Raw genomic sequence first — 19449 nt, forward strand, 5'->3', positions numbered from 1 at the left:
CTGGGGAACAGCAAATAACTGCACCTAATTCTTTCAGTGTCTTAATGCCTAACAAATTTTCTGGACATGACTTCGTAAGCAATAGATTAGTAGTTCGGGACAATGGACCTACTTCCAGAGTAACTGGCTTTGATATCTCGTTTACAATAGGCTTTCCTGAAAATCCAAGGGAAACATTTCTAGAGCCTGAGAGCGGAGCCCCTGGAACCTCGTCGTGACTAATGGTAGTCCTACTTGCCCCTGTATCAATCAGAAACTTTCTGTCTTTCCCTAATACTTGACTGTGAACATAGGGACCTTCTTGATCTACAGGAATCTCGATGAGAGGCAAGCCTACCTCCCTCTCTAGGCTGTTTCATGAATACGCTTGATACTCTGGATACTCTGTCTGTGCATACTGGTACATCTGCTGTGTAACATGCTGTGTTGCAGCGATAGGCTGCGGTGCTGGAACTGTCTGTTGTGCATTCTGTCGCTGAGAAGTCTGTGAAACTTGTTCTTGTCTAGGCGGACGTGGTATTTCTTTAGTTTTACCAGTGGCTATGTTGTGTTTCAGAACTGCACACTCGTTTATAAAATGACCTGGCTGTTTACAATAATTGCATGTCCCTTTAACGGGAGCTGCAGGATGACTGGCTTGATTCGGACCCCTCTTCTGACTGTCTTGAGGAACAGATTGTGCAACTAGTACTTTCATTTTCGTGTCTTTCATACGTCTTCTCTCGTGTTCTTGCTCTTCTCTGATTCTATTCTGGTGATACTGGAGCATCTGGAGCATTTGGGACGGGGTACTAGCTTGCCAAGTACTTTCGACTTTCAAAACTCGATTTTTAACTTGTGGACTTGAATTCTCGACTAATTTAGTAACAAAAAGATGAGGGTATGACTCGCTACTCGTCTTCAAACCACTGTTGATGCTAAAACATTTCTCAAATCTAGAATAAAAATCACTAGTGTCTTCGTCTTGTTTCTGTTTACAGGCTGAGATTGCATCCCAGTCTTCCTTTTTAGTGGCTAATAATCTAGGCAAAACTTGTATTAATAATTCTGGTAATTCTTTACATTTGTCTCCAAGACCGGTACCTGGTACTCGTATCTTATCTTCAGCTTCTAGAGCTGTCCAATCGATCTTTTTCTCTCCCACCTCCCAATCTTTTTCCTTGAGTTTTTCGTATATGCCCGCAGGCAACAGGACTTTTAGCATTTTAATAATATCTGGATACGTGTATTCTCCCATACGGAGCATGTCTTTTAATTCTCGGTGGAACCCTGCTGGATCTTTGTCGTGACAGGGAATTAATTTCAAACAACAGGGCTTTCTTACTCAAATAGAGTGACTGTGATCCCACTCAACTAGAGTGACTGTGATCAATACTATCCACTTATCCTTTTGCTCCACATTTCTGGTAGTCGTGTACTTGACCAGATTAGACCTCTCTTCTTTTGTTGTTTGACATTTAACCGGGGACTAAGAGAGTGTCTTTGAATTTCCCTACCTCTCTCCTTGTTGATATATATCATAGCAGCGCACAGCTGTGAGAGTTTGCTTTTATCACGAGCAAGACAACAATAGTTTCCTTTTGTTGCTTGTTCTTTTAACCTACATCTCACTATGGCGAACCTGGGTCTGACATACTCTGAGGCAGAAATCGAGGAGTTGATGTCAGATGCTGCAGTTTTTGCAGACCCTCACATATCACAGGCAATAGCCAACACGGCTGAATGGGACAGTTTGTCCGAAAAAAAGAAAGAGCACATACGTACTGTCCTTCATGGTACTATCATGAAAGGCTATTTAACAACCAACACAGCACCGAAAGGCCTCTTGGTGACCAATGCCCCACGCATCTTTTTGAATGATGCTGCCTTCCGTAAGGACTGGGCCGCAATCGCATGGCACTGCACACGCGATTGGATGGTTCTAATAATCAAAACAGCCTTAAGACTTTCGGAATCCATTATGATAGAAATCAGGGAAACAGAGTCTCACTTCAAAGCCACTATCACAGGCTACAAAAAACGACTAGATGAACTTAATAAGGAGATGAACGAATACAGAGACAACCTAATGCAATCAAAGGTGACAAAACTTCAAAAGGACCAAAAGAAATTTGAGCATGAGAAAGTATATCCATATTCTGCGGCTTCATTCACCCCACCAGCACGCAATGCCAATAACCAAGACCACTCAGATGATGACTCATCGAATAGCAGCAGTTCCAGTAACAACTCATTTAAACAAACGAAAAGAAGGGGTAACCGTGGCAATAGAGCGAACAGAAGTGGACACGGAAGCCAAGGCAACCACCAACAGTGGTACCCCCCACAAATGGGGATGGGCACCCACCCTTATGCTTTTCAACAGCCACCTTACCCTTTTATGGGCTGGAACCCAGGATTCTTGCCTCCGGCCAACTACCAACAACAGTATAGACAGCCTTTTTTAGAGAGCGGCCGGAGAGGCCGAGGCAGAAGAAGAGGGAACCCCAGAGTAACCTGGCAGGAGGACGACTCAGTAGCGAATCACACCCGGAGCAACCAGCAGCCGGGTCCGAGCGGAGTCTAAGTCTAGTGACAAATCTATCCACCAGAATACTCACTCCTGTGGAGATCAAAGTTTTGGAGAATGGGCTGGGTTTTGTCCCCACAGCCAAACCCGATAAATTCAAAATGCACTGCGAATTAGCAGGGTTTTTTCGCAAATTGAAACTGAAAGCTTTTTTTGACGGAAAAACAGACCCACTAGAATCAGTCAGGAAAGGTGACACAGGCTTAAGACCTAACTCCACCTTCATCCCGCCCTCACACACAATACCAGCAGCCATAACTGCCTTTGAGCAAGCGGTATTTAAGGACCTAGAACATTGCCAAAACCCGCGAACATTCGGGAATTTCAGTACTGCTGAATTCGAGGCATTGCAACACTTAAAAAACGACATCTCCATAACCATAAAACCCGCGGACAAGGGCGGGGGGATCGTCATCCAAGACACTACTGCATATGAGACTACCTGCAAAGATCTACTCAGTGACGTTAGAAATTACACGCCACTGGCCTTGGACCCAACCCCAGATCTCACAAAAAGAATTAGATCCATGGTAAAACAAGCAGAGGACCAAGACCAGATTTCCAAGAATGAAGCTGCATTTTTGAATAATACAAGTAGGATAATACCCTACTTCTACACTTTGCCGAAAATGCACAAGAACAAACTCCCCCCTCCTGGACGCCCAATCGTCTCAGGAATCGGGTCCCTTCTGGAACCACTATCACAATTTTGTGATCATTTTTTAAAACCATTAGTCCAGTCGACACCGACTTACCTGAAGGATACCAAGAGCCTGTTACGACTTTTGACAGAAATCAACTTTCCTGAAGACTCCGTCACCCTTGTAACATTAGATGTGGAAAGCCTCTATACTAGCATTCCGCAGGATGATACAATCGAGGTCCTTAAACAGGCCCTAGACTCAATCAACTGGGAATTCCAAACTCCAAAAAAATTTATCATCGATTGTGCCACTATAGCACTAAAAGAAAACTTTTTTTCATTCAAAAACAAATTGTACCTTCAATGCTCTGGGACATCCATGGGCAGCACCTTCGCGCCGAGCGTGGCGGGGCTGTATGTGGCTGATTTCGAGGCCAAACATATCCTACCACCAACTGCCACCTTTTTTACGTCAATGCTTTTGTGGAAACGCTACATTGACGACATCCTACTCATTTGGAATGGTAGTGAGAATGACCTGAAAGATTTCCTTTCATGGATCAATACCTTAGACCCTAATCTAAGATTCACTAACACCACAAGTAAAAGAGAAATCGTGTTCTTAGATGTGGTCATTTCAATCAGTGGAACGACACTGGCCACAAAAACCCATAATAAACCTACTGCAAAAAATAATCTCCTGCAATTTAACAGCTTCCACCCGCGTCCGCTAAAAGAAAATCTCCCCTACGGGCAATATCTGAGGCTGCGAAGAAATTGCAGTACAACCAGAGACTTCAAAAATCAATCAGCTAATCTGACCGAAAAACTGAAAAATAGAGGCTATCCCGACTCCACCCTAAACAAAGGATTCAAAAGAGCTAAAAATCAACCAAGGGAAGCTCTTCTTGAAGAAAAAACTAAGAATTCAGATCAGATTCCACTCACCTGCGTCACGACTTACAGCAGCCTCTCCAACATCATGAAAAAGAGTATAAACAAACACTGGAGTATTGTGAGAACCTTTAAAAAGGATTGGGAAAAACCCCTCTTTTCCTTTAAAAAGGGACGCAGTCTAAGAGATACGCTGGTCCACACACGCCCAAAAGAGAATCCACTGAATGTTACACCATCAGTGACAATGTCGTGGGGACTCCCCAAAATCACCGGGCATTACCCCTGCTCGGACTGTAGTGTTTGCCATTTAACACAACCTACAAAAACCTTGGCATTGGAAGAAGGGAAAGTGTGGACGCAACGTGATCATACTAATTGCAACTCATGCAATGTGGTCTATCTAATCACATGTTCCTGCAATCTTCGGTACGTGGGCATGACCACTAGAAAAGTGAAACAACGGATCTGCGAGCACCGAAGTAACATAAGGTGCAAGAAAGTAACCACAAAGCTGAGCCGCCATTTTCTAGAAAAGAATCATACCACTAATGACATGAAGTGGACTGTCATTGAAACCGTTGATGGTACAAGGAATATACAAAATAGACTGTTCGAAAAAGAACAGCGTTGGGTGTACCGTCTGGGGACAAATATCATTGGGCTCAACGATGATGTCCCCTGGAACACAGTCCTAACATGAACTCCATTACCCCAGTAGGCTGTTAGACATCACACAGAACTGGTCTGCTTAAAACATGCAACATTCAACATGTTTTTCATAAAAACTCTGTGCACTTTAACATCTTGTCCACAGTAAAATCCCAATCCTTTTGAAAGTTTGTGTTGTATAAGTATGTGTTTTTTTTCGTCCTGCCCTTCTTACAACAACCCTTTGATTGGCATCATTACCAATATCCTGAAAGCATAGGAAAACGATCAAATTCCCCGTTCTATGTACTGGAAAACAATAATCACCCATGGTCCTAACAGTAACCAATAGCGTGTAACCATCTCCCTTAGGCTAGCGCAGGGATAGGCTTTTCAATCCAAGCCTCGGTCTGATCACAAACGCGCTCCGCCCAAGTGGGCGTGTGCGCCCCAAGCCTCGTTCCCAGCGTGACACGCCCAACCCGAACCCAGCGAGGCACGCCCAACCCGGAATCGAGCGCGTAAACAAAGCGCTCTTAAACGCATTCACCGGCCCCGCTCTCCATCGTCGGGGTCCGGTCAAGAGGGTTCTAGCAGGTTGCCAAGCGGGATGCGAGCGCAGAGGGCGTGAGTCTGCACCCCCAGCGGAACGGTTACTACAATTAACAAAAGCTAAGTGCCTGTGTGATTGTATGGGTTATGCTGACTTTTTCATCCCGTTTTTTCGTAGGATGTGCCAAGCGCGCTCCAACCCCCCTCCCGAGACCCATGGTGCAAGTAGCGCCCAATTTTAAAGTGAGATGTTCTCCATATTTCACCATCTTGTGGGGGTCACCGACCATTTGGTCAAATTGATCCCTTCTCATGGAGATTTCACACCGCGTTTTTATCTCCTTCACTACAAGCAGTAGTTTTTAACCACCTCTAGCACTTCACCTCCTAGCCAGTACTTATATCCCTAAGGGCTACTTGGAAGGTGCATAAGTTCTCTGTTATTGTGTGCACACATAGGTTTGCCACCATCTTAGGAGCACTATGATAAGTCTACGCTGGCATATACTAATTGTATGTTTGTCCATATTTGTTTGTCTGTATGTTTTTTCTTACAGGTGCTGATACACCCATAATTTGGGTTTTTTGGATTGAGCAATTTGCTCTCCCAATTTTTTAAGCACTTTTTTCACTTTTCCTTTTCACTTTCACGCCCCCAGGTCAGGGTGGACTATTAGAGTGTCCACACCGCCGGGGTTATAGTCCTGAAGAATGCCATGGTGAATACATACCACACTGAAGGCAGAAACATGTTGACTGATTTTAATTAATTTGTGGTATTTAGCTGAATTTAACCAAATCCTAATAACCTTGGCTTTTAAATTCAGACACATATACCACTTACACGTGTCTTAGGGATCACTCATTAAAGTTTTTTTGATACCCTGTTAGTCACTTTTAATTTGAGAAATCTTCACAACACTTCCTCCCCACACAACCAGCTCCGCAGTCTTTCTGGCGTCGTAGCACACCGAAGAGACACTCGGTCTCTTCGGTGGGGCCCGATGATGAAGCATGACACTGACTAGGTCGGTGTGTGAGGGCTTTCTTACTCAAATAGAGTGACTGTGATCCCACTCAACTAGAGTGACTGTGATCAATACTATCCACTTATCCTTTTGCTCCACATTTCTGGTAGTCGTGTACTTGACCAGATTAGACCTCTCTTCTTTTGTTGTTTGACATTTAACCGGGGACTAAGAGAGTGTCTTTGAATTTCCCTACCTCTCTCCTTGTTGATATATAGGGAATTAATTTCTTCATCTCTAAGAGTTCCATCTTGGTAACTGGGGTGTAAACAAATACTCGTTGCATTTCACCATCTGGTGTCCTAACTGGGTGTACTTCTCGTAACGGATGCTGTCTATCTATGTAAAACGGTTTACTTTCTGGAGGTGAGACATGAACAAAATGCGGATTCAAAAACGTTCTGTATTTGTGGCGCTTTTCTAGAATGACACTAATTAAATCAGTACCTAAACCTTTCCATCTATACTGGAGTAACTCGTTCAGGACATCATGTAACGGACCTGGATCAGAATGTTGACCCTCATACAGCGTAATGAGGTGTTGGATCATATACATACCCACCAGTCGCTGCTCGGCTGGGGGCAGTTTCAGAAACATTTGTGCCACTATTTCGTCTGGAAAAGTGGTAGAATCAGTAATCCATCGGACTGCTGATCGAGCTAGTTCTTGTTCATGCATGGTACCTAATTCACTATAACCGATTCGTGATTTCAGAATTTGATCGGTAGCTTGAAATACTTGTTCTAGAGAACATTGTTCTGGTGCTGGAAGATGAACAGTTTTCTTGTGTTCTAGGCGTAAATGTCGGTCTGGAATTCTAGATTTACCTACATACGCTATTCTGGCGGTATTCTCGTCGTCTACCTCTTCAGTAGAAGAGTCATTTTCTTTCTCGCTTACTTGTGCTTCTTTGCGTTGTTCGTGTAACCTTATTATTTCTTTACGTATTTTCTTGTACATACTCTCTATACTATTGAGTGTCTTGTGCTTACCCTCGGCTATATTATCACTCCACTTTGTCAGAATTCTCATTTCGGTCGGATCTTTAGTCGGGGAATCTTGTTCCCGTATTAAACAATTGATCAGAAACTTTAATAGCATGAACTGGATCTCAGCTTTTCTGAGAGACATGACTTCAGCAATACTTTCTGGATCTTGTCCTGTACGAATGAAACGATACATTCTGTCTAGATCTTCTTTCATATTCGGTAGGGTGACCAAATACTCGGACACCTGCCTTATACGTACGGAATATATAACCATACTATCCTCGCCTGGGACTGGATCATAACAGCATTCAGTAAGAAGTCGCCTGATTTCTGCAATGGACTTATATTTAGGCGTACGCTGTAACGCACGTTCATGTAACTCGACTGCCCCTAGACGTCTACTTGGCGGCGGGGTACCAGGAGGACCTCCTCCCGCGGCCACTATACTGGAATCGTCGACTGATACTCTTCGTGCTGGCAGAGTGACTGATGTGGCGGGAATTTGTACTACGGGCTGGACCGGGGGTACCGTAGCAGGTACTGCAACAGGTGCCCCGGTGACTGGAGGAGCAGGATTTACATTATTTACAGGAGCTGGTGGAACAGGATTTGCATATTCTGGGACTGTGTCGTCCAAATAGGACGAGAGAAAAATATCTGCTGCGGTCGGTTTGTGACGTAGCTTGGTCGGAACTAAGGGTGGCGGAAAATTACTGGATGCCTCCGGGGTTGCTTTTGGCAAGCCCTCGGCAAGAAGAGGATACATACCCTTAATGAGGGCATTCCTCTGTCTGTCTGACTGTTCGGTTTTAACTCGTTCACCTATTTCGATTAGTTCCCTTTCTTGGGCTCTTTCTAAGGATTCTCTACTTAATTCTGACTTTCTGATTTCTTTTTCGGTTCTTTTATGAGATTCTTTGCGCCATAACCCGATGGCATCTTTCTGTGACTGTCTGGCTTTCTCTTTCCATAATACTTCTTCTACTCGCATGATGCACTCGGCATCCCATGTACCCGATACGGGCCATCTGTACTTTTCTTCTAACTGTTTGGTGTACTCCACCCACAAATCTAGATATAATATGGCATTTATGCCATGCTTTTGATACATAAAATGACCTGGACTGTCCCTAGGCGGGACAGGAACTGCTTCTTCTAACAGACCTTTTCTAGTTTTTAACTGACGTAACTTGGAAAACAATGGCATGACTGGGCTGGAGTCTAGACACAATACAATACACAATGAACACGATAATTACACCACTTTCATACCACGACATTGAAATACATGAATGACATTTAAATTAACAGTTTTGACAAAATACTACCTGGAATACTGAAAACAGAATACATGAATTTCTCGAGAACAGAACGGACTAGAACAGAAACTAGATGCACTGCTAAAACAGTACGAAACTTACCGGTCTCATAAAGAGACACGTCAGGACCCGCATCCACCTAAGTGGACACTTCGTGTTGGATCTGTGTACCCCAAACCCACGGACCAGAGACAATTAAATTGACCCTGTCTAGATACTACCCCAGCAACGGTACTCACCGGGCAGCAAGAACGGAAGGCCTCGGACTGGACTGGACTGTTACGACGACGGACGGACGAACTTCGGACTTCTGTTACGGGTGGGCCTCCGGATACCTCGGACCTTGGACTCTCGGCTTGGGCTCTGGTCGGGACTCGCCGCGTTCCTCCACCGCCTCGTCTGGATGCTGGACCGCAACCTCCGTCTCCTCCGTGGGCCTGAGGGATACTTGAAGCAGAAATATCTGCACGTGCACGGTATGGTTCCGTCACGGCTGCAGAGGATCAGGGGGCTTGCGTGGCTTCTCCGGCGCGTGGGGAAAGGGCAAGTCCCTATTCGGGCGCCATTATGTGGTAAATAAATAAATAATACCTCTATTTTTGACTGGACATAACAATAACAGATAGCTCAATAAATAAGAGTCAAGATTCGAGGTAGTAGGAGTTTGCAGGTTTAATACAGCATAAAGGACAGGAACAGGACAACCTGCACGGGGAAGATCTGGGATGGCTAGCCAACAGGGGGGCCCCGACAGCTGTCGGGCAGGATCTGGAATGAGCGCGCTGGCTTTTAATAACAATACACAAGTATATATACTAAAACAATTGCATTACAGTACATACAGTAGGTGTGACAGTGGGTGGAGTTAGCAACAGTCGCGAAAGATAAGGATGAAAGTGGGTGTGACAGGAGGCGTGTACATAGACATGTGATGTAAACGTAACAGAATATGTCATGAACGGGGCGGAAACATGGAGGGGGCTACCTAAGGAGCCGGGACCTCTAACCTAGTGGTGCGCGCAAACTGGCAATGACGTGTGACTAGGGAGAAGCTGGGGGCTATGACTTCTGAGCTAGAAGGAGAGACGAAAGTCTGGAGAGTCAGAGCGACATGTACCTAAACACTATCTAGTATCTGATGTTTAGAGAACATGTTGATAGAATCCAAAAGTTATCAGGGCAAAGGCTAACAGACACTAAGACTGGTGCATGCATTATTCTACATGTAGTGTGTGTTGAGGAATATTAAATGACCATAAATACAGTATTTCTCTTACATGGAGACGTAAAGGCTAGACGATGACTGAAACTATTGATGCGATTCAGTAGCTTAGGAATGCAGAGAAGGAGAGCTGGACTGATAACTGGAATCATAACATACTCTTGGCAGACTGGCAGGCAGAGCCAGGCCGAGCCGGGCACTGTGAGGCAGGAAGTAAGTGAAGGGTCAGGGATACAGGTGGGGGCTGTATCGCTCCTCAGCGAGGGTTCAGGAGACAGGAGCTGAATCTGAGTCCGGGCCCTTTTGAGGCCTAGAAACGGGGATTTTACAATGAAATAACGTGCACACTGAGAAACGTGGCAACATAACTTTACATAGGCCTGATGCTCGTTGTATTCACGAAAACTAGGAACTGGCATACTAGAGATGGACACAACTGTAATTGCGTCTTTAATCGATCATGGGGAATACATATGCATATTAATCATGCACATACAACATAACATGGAGGACACGTAGGGACACAGAACATGGCAAAATTTACTTTTCCACAGATTGGGAAGGATCTGATCATTGAATATGTTTGGAGCAGTAAGGGCCCTGTTTAGTATTTTCTTTTGGTAGGGCGTGCGCTTGTTGTAGGCTTCTTTTCAAGGGGGAGTGTGCTTGTTTTTGATTTCAGACCTGGCAACACGAGTGGCGAGGTGAGACGCAGTCGTGGTATCTGTGCCTTTAAAGAGAGCACAGACTCTGTCCATGGGACGGCTCGCCTGCCCCCTCCACTAGCTGCCCCGGTGTCCCCTTGCAGAACCTGCGGGGGTTGGACGCCCTGCTGTTGTCGTTAGTGTGGCTGCAGTCCGTGGCCGGTAAGGAACTGCAGCTGTGTCTGCTTTGGGTGTAAGGGGGGTGGGGGGGGAGATAATCGAGGCAGTATTGCAGAGTGTATTATTTTAGAGGATATACGGGTTATGGGCTTCTGTACGGGCATGGGAGACTTTGGCGGAGACTATGTGATTTGGGGGTATATGGTACTTGAGTAATCAGTGTTCGTTCTTTTATGAGAGGGGTATGCGGTGTTTTTCTTTTGGGAAGTATTTTCGGTAGGTTCCCTGTGCTCTTGTGCATTGTCTACGTTTTTGCGGGATTTGTGATGCTTTTTAAGGCTATGAGTTGTTTACTTAGAAGTAGTCTGTGTTTTTGTCCGTTTCCATTGGAGAGAGGGTATGCGCAATGTTTTCTTTGGTATGTTTCTGTTCGGGGTGTATGTTTTCAAAGTGTAGGCTTTTATTTAAGTGCCGTTTTGTGTGTGTATGTGGGGTACGTGTCTTCGGGCGGGCATGAAGGGTATTGTTCTTACATTACAAAAACCTGTGCACTAAAAATGTATTCTGGTTCAATGATGTGGAAATAAGGAGGGTGACTGCTATGCAGGTATGGGATGTGGGAGGATGGTTGAGTTGTAGTGCAGGGTCAGTTATGCAGTAGTTCGTGGGTAAAAACGAATGTTATGTTTTGGCTGCGGCTAGCAGGAAGGTAGATGGGCAAGCATGCATGGTATCGGCGTGTTGAGTGGACCAGTCATTAGGGCTACATGCCTGGTTTCATTCGGGACAGTCTATTGACCTGGTAGGTGGAAGATGGAAAGTATGGATTGGTCCTTTGAAAGTAGACCCTACATCCGTAATATCTGTCACAAAGGCTGTGGCTAGCCTGCAGGCTTCTTGGGAAGGAGATGACTGCTGTGGCTGAGGTCCTGAGGGAGGTGGTATTCCAATTTCCACATCAGGCATACATGCTTCCTATGCAGGAAGACGACAGGACAAGAGTAAGCATGCTTATGTTGTAGGCGGAGCGATCAGGGGCCGATATATACATGTAGTTCGGGGCCAAGACTTTCATGCATGTATCTTGGTGTCATGATGGGCTTGTTTAATGTTCCGTTCCACATTCTTAAGGGCCCTCTTTGGTGAAAGGGATAAGTGCTTGCTGCTGTCCTGCCCCCCCCCCCCTTGTTCGTGCTTGCTGTCCTGCCTTCCCCCGCCCCCCCCTCCCGCTGCCGAGAAGTACAGGTCGAGGCGCCCCACATGATTACTGCTCAGTAATCAGCAACGTGCACAACTCCAGCGAGGCGCTGGAACTGGGTGTAAGCAGGACTGCCTCCTACTGGCCAGGCCTGGTGTCCACAGAGGATGGAGGGGTGCGGGCGGATACAGGGGCTCGCCACCCGGTTGCTGATGGGGGAACTCCTGCTTCTCGCCGTGTGCTTCTCGCCGTGTGCTGCATGGGGGTGCAGAGGTGAGTGCAGTATTATCATTCCATGTTAGCATTTTATTTTCAATAGCGCTTTCTATGACGAACGAGGCTTCGAAGCGCTTTCTAGGGAATTGAGTAAACAGCTAAATCTTTTTGTGCTTGATTGGTAGAATCTGCGATTTATTGGGTGTCTGTGGGCAGTATTATGACATGAAGCAGAGAGATGTGAGAGGGGCAGAGACACGTTTCCATAGTGCTAGAAATACAACAACAGTGCAAGTACAGTGGGGCAATTTAGAAAAAGCACATGCACACCATAGTCCCTGGCCAAACCCAGCCTACAATATGGCCTCGTTAGATACTGAGAAACATCATAATATCTTTAAACACATATGAATAACGTTTTTACAGTGCATAACATGAAAAGAATCACCTCTTGTTGTCCCCAAATTTGCCAGTGAAGAAACACGAGGCACTACGATGCAGGGTGGTCTGCCCAGGATCATACAATTTGGGTAAACGTGGACGCTGGGATTTGAGCCTAGGTTTTCAGTTGGCATTATTCAGCCACACGAGGTATCTGCACAGTCTACTTTTGTAGAAAAAAAGACATTGCTTCGTGTATTAATGCATTAATTGCGAGAGATTAAGCTAATGGCAATGTAAATGACAATGCCATTTATTTATCTGTTTTCAAAACCAACACATAAATTCAAATTTTGTCATTTACAATGCCAATAGCTCTAACTTTTCCAAAGGCGAAACCATTGCATTGTAAATGCTTTTTTGAAGATTGGAACTATTGTGGAGAAGGTCGAAGATGCCATGATATAATTATACAAGGAATTGTTGAATGGATCAGTGAGCAGGGGTCCCCACAGACCCACATTTCATTTAAGTAAATCCATGGGGACTCCGTCAGGCCCTGTAGTTTTCCCACTAGAGCTCAGTCCAATTGCATCCTCCACTTCCTGGAGGGAGACCTGAAAAGGAGTGTCATGATCTATAAGCTCTCGTAACATGGCAGCACACATCTTATCTTCAGTCAGATGGTAAATGGAGGCAAAATGCTTCACCCACTACTTGCCCAATGTGTTATATATCAGGAGTGGGTTAGGGGGCATCCTGCTGTTGGAGCCTATTGATTGTATCCCAAAAAACCTGCTACTGTTCTGGGCAGCTACAAGCTGAAGTGTTACCCAATCTCTTTTATGCAGGCAGTGTTTCCGTTACATAAGGACACATTTATAGACTAGCCTAGCCTTCTGGACCTATCCCACATCCCTTGGAGTCCCCAACAGTACCTTCCTCAAAAGGTAGATGGCCGCAGAGCATTTATCATCAAACCAGCGTGGGTTCTCGGGCAGAAACAGCTGGTTTCAGCAGGTGACTCTTGATACAGGTGCACAGCAGTTGGTAACAGGCACTAGAACTTCCCCCGAATTTTCACCTAAGCACCCCAAAAACTACCAACAAATTATTGTTGAGAAGCAGACCCAGTGGGGCATTAGGATCTGTAAGACACCAGATTACTCTGAGCCCGCCTCTAGTATGTTGGTCATTACCAGCATGAACTGATGGTGCTCTATCCCTGTACAGCGGTAGAATACCTTCAATCATTGGAGCATTGTGACCTCCCCACTGGGTTTCTAACACTGCACCTTTGAAACACGACTGCAAAAGGTGCTTAGAGGCAAATATATAGTCTATGACAGAGGCCCGTCTCCCTCCTCTATAGGTGGTTTACTTGATTCTACGCCCTGAAAAAAGTTGATGACATCTACTAGGTCTAAAGTGGTAACAGGTTTCCTCAGCTCCATCCCCCGAGTATCCTGCAGTGCACTTTCAGCAGCAGAACTTAGACAGCCTAACTCCATTGGCTCATTGCCAAGCTTAGCGTTAAAGTCCCCACACAGAAAGAGTCGTGGTTGGAATCTTTTACCCATCCCTGGTGTCCCAGAGCCATACTCAAACTAAAAAGACCCTCAAAAAGATGACAATAAGAATTGGAAAAATCATTATTATAAAAATGAACCAAATAAAAGCAAAAGGAGCTGTTGCTATCCTTAATAAACAGGGCTTGGTGTGCGCGGCTGCCTGTATATACTACAGATACTTCTATCCTGAGGTTTAATTTGACCCACATAGAGAGGCCACCATTGGCCATCCCCTTACAAAAAATGGGGGGAATAGCCCGGGTCTCCTGCATGACAACAAAGTCAAATTTATCAGTGAAAGTCAACCAATCTGGATGTACCACCTTACCTTTTAGCCCAGCCACGTTCCAACTAACAAGTGAGAAATAATCCCTCGAACTTGCCATCCTTGCCTCGCGCCCCTTCTCAAGACTCCCTCTCCGATGGACACAGTAATAGGAGCCTTAACAAGCATTGGCGATAACTGCACATAAGGAGCCTCGGAGGGCTACTTTAAAGTGGGGAGGACTCTATTTGACAAACCATTGGGGGTTGGAGGGCTATACCCCCTCAGAATGTCAGAGGGGTCATCTACCCTGGCCTGAATAGGATGCCCAAAGTCAGATCACAAACTCTGATAGCGAGTGGGCAGAGGGAGTCAATCCAACTCACTAAGATGTGATTGAAGTGAAAACTGATTCTTACATACAATACGGTAATCACCAGAAACACCATTAACTGGAGGGCCCAGGGGTTGAAGGAGTTGATGGGCCAAAAGCGGGGGTCTGTAAAAGAAACCCAGAGGTAAAATGTTAATGACATTATCCACAATTTGAGTTTGATTGTGCTGGGTCAGGATGTTTCTTGCTTTGGCTGAGTGCTTAAAATTAATATTAACACATTCGCTTTTGATCGACTTCAAGGAAGGCTCAATCTAGGCCACACGCCATACATACCATCAGGATGTTCTTGTAGTCCTGAGTGTTGACTCTGGAATGACTAGCAAGCCAGTGGCTGCCTTGTTTAGCAGTTGGCTGGTGGACTTATGACTAGAATCTGGCAACTAGGGGACACCGGCCAAAACCACAATATAAGGGCAGCAAGCAGGCAGAAGGTTGATCACTGCTAGCAAGTGTACAAGACAGGGTTCATGAGTGACAGGAGGTTCATGGAGACTAGAAATTCCTTCTGTGAATGCCGGGACAATAGATGGTTGAGAATCATGGCCAGGTGACCTGAGAGCTGTAGGATCAGAAGATAAGGGCAGATTAGTCCTGGGCAAAGAGGTGGACTTCGTTGCAACAGAGGCTGGAAGTGGGTGCTCACTGGTGATAGCATTCTGTTGGTGCTGATGTACTTCTAAAGTTTTCCCCACATCCGCCTCTAACGTGTTCAACTTCTCCCTCAAAGGGGTAAGACGGTCCTCAAGAATAATTGCAAAATTTATACAGAATCGGAGCCCGGTGCGAAATTTGAGGACGCCTAGAGAGTTGCATTCATTATTGTTTAGCGAGTCAAAGGGAGTGAGCGGGATTGAGGGGATACAGCCCAGTCTCGTCCGCCCATGGATGGGTGCAGACGGGCCCGTCCTCAGCCTGTCTTTCCCCAGGTGCGGCTCGCACTGCGGATCCTCAGGCATGCTTTGTAGCACTACAGGATAGCCATCGGGTGCAGGAAGATGCTGGTCCCACCTCCAAGAGTCCTTAGTTAAGTTGGGACACGTAGTCCCAGTGTAGAAAGCCTCCTGTGCTGCGGGACTTTCAGGTGCACTTTGTATCGCTACGGGTTAGCTGTCAAGGAACAGTCCAGCCTGAACTGCCAAGCCAGGTCCTCTCTGGACCAGAAACAAGCATCCAGGGAACAATTTCGGGGTATCACCCCTCATCAGCCAGGCTAGCTTGAATCCAGTGGCACAGCGAACAAGGGACCACATCTGGGCATAACCTGGCCACTAAGGGTTAACATAACACCACAACAAAATGATGAACGGAGTGCTGAAACTTTTCAAACACTCACCCCCACTCACAGATCTGGGTTAAAACCATTGTTCTTTTACTCAGCATGCCACCCCAGTCATGCCAATGCTCCCCGCGGGAACTGTACAGCCCGAACCGGTCGCAGGATGCTTGTTTCTGGTCCAGGGAAGACCTGGCCTGGTAGTTCGAGCTGGACTGTTCCTATGAGGAGTAGGGTCTAGACTGATTTTCATAAGGCTGGGTTCAAACTGAGATGGCGAAGTGAGCATAAGAACTATAGATTCAAGCCAGATCTCTGGACTGGGGATGAGTGGTATAAAAGTTTCAGCGCTCCATCCATCATCTTGTTGTGTTTGCTATGAAGTATTTATATGTCATCTTTTAAGAGTGGAAATGTTTATCTGAATATACATGTACTATGTTATAATTGCCTCAGTGGCTTGTGTATATTCTCACCAGTAATGACTGGGAAAAAAACAACAATGAGGAGGTAATGAACTGATTACATACTAGTAATCTACATTAATCCAAATCAGGAGCTCCTGTCCAAATCTGATTCCCGGCCCTCCCTCCCATCAAGGCACAGATAAAGGTAGCTTGTGAATACAGGAAGTGCTTGCGGAGGAGAAGAGTCTTATGGGGGTGGGGGGTGTAAAAGCTGTCGGGCAATATTTGTGTAAAAGAAAGGACGAGAGAAGGTGCTGGCAGGAATGCAGAGCCTCACAAGTAATGGCTTGGACTAGGAGCTTCTGACTGAAGTAATGGAGATTAGCAGTAAGTAATAGGTTCATTTCTGATGCTGTTTGACCCACACCTTGTAATGAGAGCCTAACCTGTGAAACGAAAGCCGTGGGCAAAGGTGAATGCTAATCGACTACTGAATTACTTTCAGGCGCTGCATCAACCACGAACCACAGTTTCAGAATGCGAGTGGAGAGCCTCCCAAGTGTTGAACATGCCTGTGAACAACTTCTAAAACACACAATTCTTGCAAGAATTTAAACAAAACAACTCATGTGCAGTCATGCTCGGCTTCCTGTCCAGTTCGATGGGGTGGCATAACGCCAAATGATGACTCCCCACAAAATGTGATGGGTGCCCCTGCATCTCCCATATCTCACAGATATTTACTAACCTTGGGCTGACAAGGGCCTCCTGAAGTACTGAGGTACCCATGAAAATTCTTGAATTTGTAGGTTTAACATGCACAGCACTAACGTTCTTCATACAAAAGAACATGAAATTCATAGGTGCCAACTCAACTCTTAAACAGTGTGATTCTCGGACATTCAGAACAAGAGCATCCAGCTTTCCCCGCTCACCTGAAAACCAGCCTGGAAGGACACCTGCCAGAACCTGAGAGAGAGCAGATACACAACCTACTTCTGTCAAGTCACCAGCTAACTGATGTATCAAAAATGAAAAGCAAAATTGTCCTTGTCCCGAATACACCTGGAGGTGCAGCGACGTCATTGTCACCAGAAAAAAAGGATGCTAACGAGGAGTGTGGTTTCATCTCACCTGTGTCAATGAGACCTTGCTGTGGCCAGACGAATGGGAACCCTTATGACCAACTCGCTGTGCTCCTCTCTCATTTCCGCAGCCTCCACACTGCTAAGCGCTGACACGCTTTCACCAACACACCCTGAAAGGTGAAGCAAGCCTCCCACGTAGAGGCGAGAATAAAAGATAGTGAACACCACGACAGTGAAAGGGTTAGGTTGGGCTCATTGCCACTTGCTTGAACGATAGCCAGTGACTCATTTTCGAAAGCATTGCTGTAAAAGGTCCAGCAGGGTGCGCTCACACCACCCCAACCGACATGTCAACCAGGAAGGAAAAGCAGGAAGTTGAAGATGACAGCTGGCCGGCGACCCTGTGCTCTGAGAGTCGCACACGGACGTTCCCTGTTGAAAGGTGAGTGAAAGGAAAAGTTGTTGTCCCCACCTGTCCGTTCTTCGACTGGCCGCGTCGTGAGATTGTAGACGAGTGATCCCGTATGGTGTGAATGTGGCGGTAGACAGGGCTGAGGGTGGAGTTTGACTCCACAAATGTTCAGAGACTTCTGTGTATGGTGCATGGCTTAAGGGTGCCTTTTCTTCATTGTACATAGCGCCTAGCATCTTGGAGTACTTGGTTTCAAAGCACTCCTAGTGTTGTGTTGAAGGAGGAAATGGGCAGCAAAAGAAGGAACCCCGGATATTCTAGGAAAGAAAGTATTTTTAGGAGTTGCTGCACCGCTATAGCAGAACAACGAACTATGGGAAGGTAGAGGATTTAAAATCATGGCTGGAGGAGAGGGAAATGCTCGGCGAAATGGCACCAAACCGAAAGTGAAACACAGTGCACACAATGCGCTGTAAGTGCGCCATGTGTTCGATCATCGCCTGTCAGCACCACTCATATCTTCCTTAATCCGCATATTGCTGGTTTTTGTTTCGATATCGTTTTTCTGGGCTTATCTCGCAACAAGACATATTCCCCCAAAATACGTTCATTGACATTTTATTTGTCGAATGTATGAGTTTTCCAACATTGTACGGAAACACTTTCTCATTTGCAAACTGTTCCCCGGGGAAGTCTGTCACTAAATAGCCCTTTACATAGAGGATAATGTTAAAACCACATTTTAAGTCTTCCTAAACTAATGGACATAATCACCTCCTCGTACGTTTCCCCCTAATTAATTACTTATTGAGGCACCCGCGCCTCGCAGGAACACCCAGTTCCCTTCCCAAAAAGTTGAACCCCCTCACCACCTCCTGCTTTAGTTGAGGCTTGCAGACCCCCATGAGGTCGAGACTTAGTTAAAGCTGCAGCGCAGTTTTTTCAGGGTCTGCCCCTCCGCTAAGGTTTTCAAAGCAGTGAAAAAATGAAAAAGATATTAATTTCGTTCTTATTTTATTTTTGGAAGCTGCGGGGAAGGAGCCACGGGGAGGAGTGGTGGGCACACTATGTGTGCATGCCTATTTGGCCGGCCAAACAGTCATGTGCAGCTTGCATGTTCCCCACCAGGCTGAATTACACAGCCTGGTCAGGAACATGTACAGGCCCCCATTCCCTTGTGGAGTGCCGAACCACGGCGCTTAGACCAATCACAACACTGCATTGCAACGTTGTGATTGGCTTATGGGAAGGAGCTTTGTTTGTGCTTCCTGTTCTGGGATGTTGGAAGTTAGGGAAGCGATGAGCGACTCGGCCGGCCGAAGAGGACAGTGTTTTTTTGCTAGTTTTTTTCACACCCTCATCCCCTGCCCTGCTACTCCTGTTCCCTGCCAGCCGCCACTGTTTTTTATTTCAAGTTCTTACCTTTTTGGAATACGGAAAGCCTTCACAGCAGTTTTTGGATATTCTTCATTTCTCGGGCAGCAAGGCAAGTTTTTCTGTGAAGGCAGTGTGCTTCTGAAAGGGAAATATGTGGGCATGGGCAGTGAAC

General features: G+C 45.9%; 2 protein-coding genes across 6 annotated transcripts in view; both read left to right on the forward strand.

Moving 5' to 3' along the window:
• Window positions 1-19449, forward strand: part of LOC144822715 (ADP-ribosylhydrolase ARH1-like) — a 538572-nt gene that overhangs the window by 338619 nt on the left and 180504 nt on the right. For 2 of the 5 annotated variants that reach the window (XM_078680532.1, XM_078680533.1), the window contains exon 1: window positions 17856-17930. The exons of 1 other annotated variant lie outside the window; for it this stretch is intronic. In XM_078680532.1, the coding sequence (XP_078536658.1) occupies window positions 17870-17930 (61 nt within the window). In that variant the 5' untranslated portion in view covers window positions 17856-17869. Of the gene's footprint in view, window positions 1-17820; window positions 17931-19449 lie in introns of those variants that run through there. 2 more of the 5 variants (XR_013608680.1, XM_078680536.1) reach the window with 2 other exon arrangements.
• LOC144822716 (ADP-ribosylhydrolase ARH1-like) overlaps window positions 17868-19449 on the forward strand; it is a 506468-nt gene continuing 504886 nt past the window's right edge. The window contains exon 1 of the mRNA XM_078680542.1: window positions 17868-17930. The gene's annotated coding sequence lies outside the window, so the exon portion shown is untranslated. The remainder of the gene's footprint in view (window positions 17931-19449) is intronic.

Source organism: Lissotriton helveticus, chromosome 3_1 (genome assembly GCF_964261635.1).
Source record: "Lissotriton helveticus chromosome 3_1, aLisHel1.1, whole genome shotgun sequence".
Lineage (NCBI taxonomy): Eukaryota > Metazoa > Chordata > Amphibia > Caudata > Salamandridae > Lissotriton > Lissotriton helveticus.